This window comes from Poecilia reticulata, linkage group LG1 (assembly GCF_000633615.1).
Source record: "Poecilia reticulata strain Guanapo linkage group LG1, Guppy_female_1.0+MT, whole genome shotgun sequence".
Lineage (NCBI taxonomy): Eukaryota > Metazoa > Chordata > Actinopteri > Cyprinodontiformes > Poeciliidae > Poecilia > Poecilia reticulata.
In genome coordinates, this window is record NC_024331.1 from 6229281 (window position 1) to 6236543 (window position 7263).

The 7263-nt window shown below is 42.7% G+C and overlaps 1 protein-coding gene across 1 annotated transcript; it reads right to left on the bottom strand.

The window, feature by feature from the left end:
- Nucleotides 1-159: 159 nt before the first annotated feature.
- soul5l (heme-binding protein soul5, like) lies at nucleotides 160-6286 on the bottom strand. The gene is made up of 7 exons (XM_017305669.1): nucleotides 6177-6286; nucleotides 5401-5460; nucleotides 4121-4202; nucleotides 3915-4035; nucleotides 3672-3811; nucleotides 1683-1846; nucleotides 160-1585 (listed from the first exon to the last, which is right to left on the bottom strand). Coding segments are annotated over exons 1-7 (1056 nt in total). The 5' UTR covers nucleotides 6179-6286; the 3' UTR covers nucleotides 160-1098.
- Between the last annotated feature and the right edge of the window lie 977 nt (nucleotides 6287-7263).

The window sequence follows — 7263 nt, forward strand, 5'->3', positions numbered from 1 at the left end:
CACACTTAAAGTGCCTGCACTTACAGCTAACTAGTCATTGTTAGTACGTCACTACAGCCCTCTTCAAGCTTCTTGTTTTCAGATTGTTGGAAAAAACTGAGGCCAATTGAGTGAAGCTGATGAGATGTATAACTGATTCAAGTCAATAATTCATAAGTGTTCAACAAGAGTGTACCATTTTATTGCGCCTTTCTCAGAAAATTTACCATGTAGCTCTGAGGTGCATTGCTACCAAATGATTATTTTTTAAGTTACATACATTTTATTGCATTGGTTTGATGCGTGTTTCTCTGGGATCTTTGGTGCAGTTTTAATACCATTAAAGAACATAATTACACTTTTTTGGAGACATTTTTGAAGAATGATGCCAGTTTAACGAAAGCAGAAAGATTTGTTAAACGGCTTTATTTGAAGCAGAGTGAAGTGAATAATACTTCTCTGTGGGAAAGACAGATTAACTTGTGTTCTTTTAATCATGCTCAGTTTTGAAGAAAAAACTAAGCATTTATGTAGCCCCAGCTAAGTTTAGTGCTTTAAGCAGGACTGCTTACTTCACTTGCACTTTTAGATGGATCTTTCCCTCCCTGGAAGCTAATTTAAATAATAAAATGCAGGAAAAAAATGCTAAAATGTTATTACTTTGTTCTTAAGTTAAAGCTTAAGAGCAATTATTTATTTGTGCAGCAAAGATCCCGTTGAACGCACACGCTGGTTTTACAATGATTGCACTGATATGTCGCCACACTTACAGCAGAAGAAGAAAGTCGGCGATGGAGCTGAGCAGAAAGTCAAACTTCTTCACATCAAAACAGTTCACTTTCTACAGACGTAATGGTCTACTGTAGTTAATCCCTGCATTGTGTTTATCAGATTAAAGCAGATTGAAGTCCTAACAGTTAAATCTGATGAATATAGTTTAACCTCACATCTTACCTATAATGCAGCAGTTAGTTAACTTGGGAGTGACACAGTGAACAGATACTCTGGGTGGAGCAGGAACAAAGCTGTGGTAAAATGAGAGCAGATTGCATATTGGAGAAATAAACAACCAAAGAGTGCATGTCTTCTGTATATCTAACATCGATAGCTTCAGTGTTGCTAATGGGCGTTGTCTGGTTGGACCTCGGTGCCAGCGTTAGCCTGTGTGTCCACGGAGCTGCTGGTCGTGAAGTTCCACGCGCCGGCCTCGCGCTCTGGCTCCAGCGAGGGGCTGGCGGAGGCCAGGACGGAGGCGTTGGTCGCCGTCGGGTCCTCTGCCATGAGGGCGGAGGACGGAGGGTGACTGAACGCGGCCTCAGTGTGAGGCTCGGACGAATTGCTCGCCGGGGTTTCGGACGGGAGGACGGCTGAGGGGTAGGAGGGCAGCAGGGAGGAAGAGGAGGAGTTAAAGGTGGTGTTTGAGGACAGGTTGGACGGAGGGAGGTAGGGCGAGTCAGACAGCATCTCTGATGGCGAGTCCGCGAGCAGGTGGGTCGGCATGGGCCGGGGAGTGTGTGCGGGAGTGGGCTCCAGTGGGTCTGTGCACACCGGTTCCCCTTCAGCCACGTACCAAACCTCGTTATGCCGGTTCAGCAGCTTCAAGGGACTGCAGACACACAGGGGAGAGCAAAACAGGAGTATATTGAAAAGAATAAAGATAGAAGCTGCTGGGACAAACGGGACGGAAGCAACGCGCGTCCTACCTGTCGTAACCGACTCCATAGTGGTAGGTGTGGTTGTAGGAGGCGTGAACTCGCTCCAACTCTTTGGTCAGCAGGTGGGAGTGAAGCCTGGAGGTGACCGACAGCATCCAGCCTCCGTAGCTCCTCACATACACGTCCATATCCGGCATCGCCGTAAAATACACCTGGGCAACCAGAGCGAGGAAAACACCGGTGAGCAGCAAAAACTGCAACCAACCCGCCGTGGTGAGACCTTTGGTCTTCCATGTACGACGGCGTATTAGGGCCAGAAAAAAAGGACAGAATTTCCACCCAAAAAAACTTCAGAAATTGTCTAGAACAGGGGTGTCAAACTCCAGTCCTGAAGGGCCGCTGTCCTGCAGTKTTTAGATGTGYYACAGGTAYAAAACACYTRWATCAAATGGCTTAATTACCTCCTCAGTTCTCCAGAGCCTTGCTAATGACCTAATTATTCTATTCAGGTGTGGTGCAGCAGAGGCACTTCTAAAAGTTGCAGGACACCGGCCCTCGAGGACTGGAGTTTGACACCCCTGGTCTAGAAAAACAAGGGAAACTCAAATTTTGAGTTTGAAAAGCCCAAAACATGCTAGAACTAGAACTTTGAGGTTAATCTCCGAAGTTTTCTAGAAAAACTTGAACATTTTTGAGTCTGAAAAGTCAGAAAATCGTGACAATTCTAATGAAACGTCATTGGTTGCCCGTGCATTTCAAGATATTGGGGTCTCTTTATGGACCGATTCCAATCTACATCTCTGGATTAGGGCCTTGAGGTCAACGGATCAAGACCCGCAATATAAATAAAGTATTACTGACTTGCACATAAAAAAATATTTAAAACAGCAACGGCAGCAAATGGAAGTTCTATAGTGTATTTAGTAACTGGAGGGGCAGAACAAACATGTATGCCACTCTTTTTAAGATTTTTATTTGTAAAACCTATGAACCACTTTCTATCCACTTAAAAATAATCCTCTGCTTTGTGCACAAAAGCCCAATAAAAGCCAAATGTCCTGAATGAAAATGTGAATATTTTTTTAAAGGGGTATTATGTATTTTGCAGCCACAAAGTCTCATTTTATAGCACAATTAAGTAACTATGTTACCTTCAGTTGTTATTAAAGTGCTTTATATGTATCAAATCTGATGTAAGAGAAATGTAACTTTGTAACTTAACGCCTTGAAATTGGGCCTCTGTCTCTTTAAGAAGCTCCTGTTCTTTCTGAAGCTCCGCCTTCAGGAACTCATCACAACATCAGTTCTTTAACAATGATTTTGCCAGTGCTACACTGAGAAGTAGCTTGTATAAGATGTATAGGGCCTTTGTCGATAGACAAAAAAAAAGGAGTACATTTCCGCCAAAAAAACTAAGAAATTATTAAAATAATCTGGGAATTTTTCTAGAAAAAAACAAGGACATTTCTGAGCTCCAAAAGTCCAAAATTTGCAACAAAAAAAACCTCTGGTATTTTGAGATTAATCTCAGAAATGTCCACGTTTTTTTCTAGACAATTTCTGAGATTAATCTCAAAATGTCAGAGTTTTTCTCAGAAACATACTGGTCCTTTTTTCCTATCTACTATGACCCTGAAAGGTCGTCGTACTCTCATAATGAGCTCAGCAGGTGTGCTTCCACCAGGTGTTTACACAGCTGAATGGTCGCCATGGGAGATTCAAGGATTTCTCAAACATGCATGAAAGAATCAACAACACTCCAGGATGAAGGAATCACATTATAGCATGATGTAAAGCTCTAAAAACGTCCCCTTTCAGGTGCCACGTTTACTCCCGTTATTCCTCTTCCTCTGAGTGAAAGCTGCTCTGGTGTGAAGCTCAGTTTTCTGCTTCGGTGCGTCCTATTGATCTCTAAGTAAAACGCCCTGATCGAATGCTGCACCGCCCCTCAAAGATGCGCCGCAGAGTTTAACCTTCAAACCGACAATCACAAAGGAAACCGCATCCTTCTGCAGTCCTGGCTTCCTGCCCGCTCACCTTGTCATTGGTGGGCGCGGGCGGTTTGTCCTGATAGGCCGCCGGCAGCGGGAAGTTGAGCGTGTAGACGGCTGGCTCCCAGAGCTTGGTTTCCTCTGGGACCTTTACCAGGACTGGGGCGGTCATCTCCATCTTCAAGCCTAAACCCAGAAACCCCCCACACAGCCACAGAAAGAAAAATAAATAAATCAAATCAAACAAGTGTTTACGCGCTCCGTCGCACTCTTCCTCTTGTGTTCTCACCTTCGTCGTTTGCTCCGTTGATGTACTGGAAGAGTCTCCTGAAAGCCATGGCTGCTCCCACTCCCATGAAGTAGGCTTCGGCGTCTGTCGACACCCAGCGAGTGGGGGTAAGGTGTCGCACCTGAACACACACACACATAAATGTGAGGAGAGGGGGGCGGGGGGGGAAGTTGTGTTTTAGCTTCTTGTTGGAGATTCAGACTCACTTCATACTCATCCGTTTTGCAGACCAGTTCATATTCTAGACATTCCTTAGACTCGGTGCAGAAGCTGGTGTTGGTGCTTGGTCTGCAACACAGTGGGGGGCGGAAATACAAGCATTTACAGTCACGGTGGGCAATATGGACTTAGAATTTTATCGTGATATTTTGTTGTGCTATACAATAAAAAAATGTTTTTTTTTAAATTACTTTTTTTTAAAGCTGTGACTGCTTGACATCAAACAGAAATATTTCTCCAGAAAAACATTCCCATCTAAAATCGTCTTCTTCAAGACAACCATGAATTGAAGAAGTGTGATTTATAAAAACTACACAGTAACAGTATTTAATAATATTTTCAAATGTATTCATCTTTTTTGATGCTCTCGTGGAACAGTGGAGTAAACTTTAAATATAACTTCTCTTATAACACTGTCAGTTTGGTTTTCTATTTAACGTTAACTGGAATTCATCAAGACAACGATAAATGAAAATTCTGATTATGATAAATTTTTCACGATAAACGATACGATAAACGCCCATCCCTAATTTACAGTCGGAATCAATAAATTAGAACATATGCCCGATGAGTCGAAAGTGCCTTTTGAAAATAGTCTTTAAGTAGATATTTACATATTTCACTGCCAGTATAGTGTTGGGAGCCATATTTGTGCTAAATGCGTTCAGCTGATTTTCCTCTTAAATACACATTTGTGAATTATTGTAAATTGTTACACTGTAAATGTGTCCACTTAATAAAATCCACATGGAGCTGGGCACGCAGAAAGCTTCAGAAAGTCTGTCAATCCATGAAACTTTACGGCTAAAGGGAAATAAAACGTGTCCAGTCTCTACTGTACAAAGTTGTGTTAGTGTTTAACTTGATCAAAATCAAACACCTAAAAAAAGTGACAATTCATACACTTTTAGACCATGACTCAGCACTAACCTTTTTGTATTTTTAGCCCCAAAAATATCCCTAACAGTTGTGAGTCTTTTTCCATCACAGCTTTTCCTTCCACTGAACTTTCCATTAATATGCTCGGATGCACCACTCTGAGAACAGTGTCACTTTTAGAACAGAATTACTGAAATAATTTAATGTTTTAATTAGAGTTCTAATGATTTTGATCGATTTGAGCTGCATCTCTAAAATCTCAAAGGAAGTCCCTAGGTGGACCGTTTGACGAGATTTTCCCCAGCATTGGTTAAGAGTTCAGGTTGAAAATATGACTTATTCGTGATCTATGTTGTGTTTGCATTAATAACTGAAGCCATCGACTTACCCCACGCTGCTTTCAATGGAAACCACCAGGGCCAAAACAGCTACGGCAATGATGAAAGCCCTGGAAAAGAGCACATAAAGATGTTTCTCCATATAAACAATCTGTTTTTTCTCGTTTGTTTGGCTCAGGCCGCGTTGAAAAAAGCTTTAAAGAAGTAGCTGCAAATGCTGCACAAAGCGTTCAGAAAGTGGAAAAGCAAAGAAAACATGGCGGAGAAAACAAAGATGTAAAACTAAAAAAAAAAAACAAAAAGTCAAATGAAGAGGAGGAGAGAGGAAGGTGTCTGTCAGGAATGAGGCTGTTGCTGATGCTGCAGTCAGGACTGGGTTTCATCACTGCAGAGATGAAACTAGACACGTGTTCCTGCTGCTGCTGCTGCTGCACCGAGGAGAGAGGGAGAGAAATCTGCTGCATCATCAGTCTGCTCTGCAAACCAAAGGCATTTTAAGGTCAGGAAGGAGCAGCGAGCAGAAGGACTCCATCTTCTTTACCCGAGTATGTTTGGAACCAGCAAAGAATGCCAGGAGCTTTAAAATGTATAGTAATAAGAATAAGAAATGTCTCTAAATATGACTGAAGCACCAAAGCACCGTTTCAGATAATGCATACACGCGTGCGCTGCTTAAGAAGAAAAAATAAATGACGCAAACCTCAACTTTACCTGCACGTCAAGCCGGTAAAGGGAATTCAACAACATTAGAAATCAAATGTACCTTTCTGAGGAGTTTAGAAAAAAAAAAAAGTATTCAATGTCCTGATATGTTGTAAATACTTACATTGTGACTGTCCTGTGTGTGTGTGTAGCTATTTCCCACCTGCAAAGAGAGCGCAGTGCGGAGGGCTGATGGAGACTGCAGTGTGCTGCACCCGGACAGGAGCTGGAGGATTTAATGCAGACGGGGAGGGAGGGGCCCGGGGCCCGCCTACAGCACACAGGGAGGAGGAGACTGGCCACCGGAGCCTCACTGGGGGGTTTCTAATCTCTCACCATTAAACATGAAAACATCTCCCATCAGTCACACACTGCAAAGAAAAGAAAAAAAGTCATAAAATGGGTTCACAAAAAGGGATAGGGAACACGTTAGTGGGTCATGGATCAGTTGGATTCCAGTATCTTCATAGCTGCGTTTCCATGACAAACGTCGTGTGCAAATTTTTGTCAATACTCTATTAATGTAAAAAAATAAATAAATAAAAAACAAGTTCGCAATTGCCATGTTTCCATTAAAAAAGAAATTAAAATAAAACCATTGGTGAATACGCTTGTTGATGTGATAAGTCAACAAAAATCATGGCAGCAGTGGCTGGGATAAAGCTCGCGGCCGTCAGATAAAGCTTGAGAGAGCTCTCTCTCAAATAAAGTGTTTGTGTTTGGTGTAATACCTGAAAGTCACAGTGGGTGGCGTCTTAAGGTTGATAGAGTCACTGGTAACCTCAGCTGTGTGTGCTGACTGCGGCGGAAACAGCTTTTGACCGTCGTGGTTGTTGTCCACTGCGTTGCGGCAATTGTGTGAACCTTTTGATTGTGTTAAGTTGACTGTATGTGTGCAACATTAAAATTTGCATCTTGATCGAGAGCACAAGATCAAGAAATAGGCTACGCTACAACTTTAAATGTTTATTCGTTGGATCCAGGAGGAAGAAGCGTCAACATGGCGCCAGTCCGCGGCGACCTCAATGGTTCAAGTTCGTTTTGTTTTCTTTGGTTAAGAACAAACCACTATTCAGCCACGGTGCTGAGGCTAATCATCCATCAGCCAATCAGAGGAGACGTCGGCGTCTTATTTAGGCGTTGGAGCGACAAGCCCCGCCTACTATAGAGCGGCTACGTAGTCGGCGATTTTACAGAAGAGATTCAACACG

Coding starts and splice junctions, on each gene's coding strand:
- soul5l (XM_017305669.1), bottom strand. Junction 4,203..5,400: donor TCCATTGAAAGCAGCGTGGG/GTAAGTCGATGG, acceptor ACTGTGTTGCAG/ACCAAGCACCAACACCAGCT. Junction 4,036..4,120: donor GCAAAACGGATGAGTATGAA/GTGAGTCTGAAT, acceptor GTGTGTGTTCAG/GTGCGACACCTTACCCCCAC.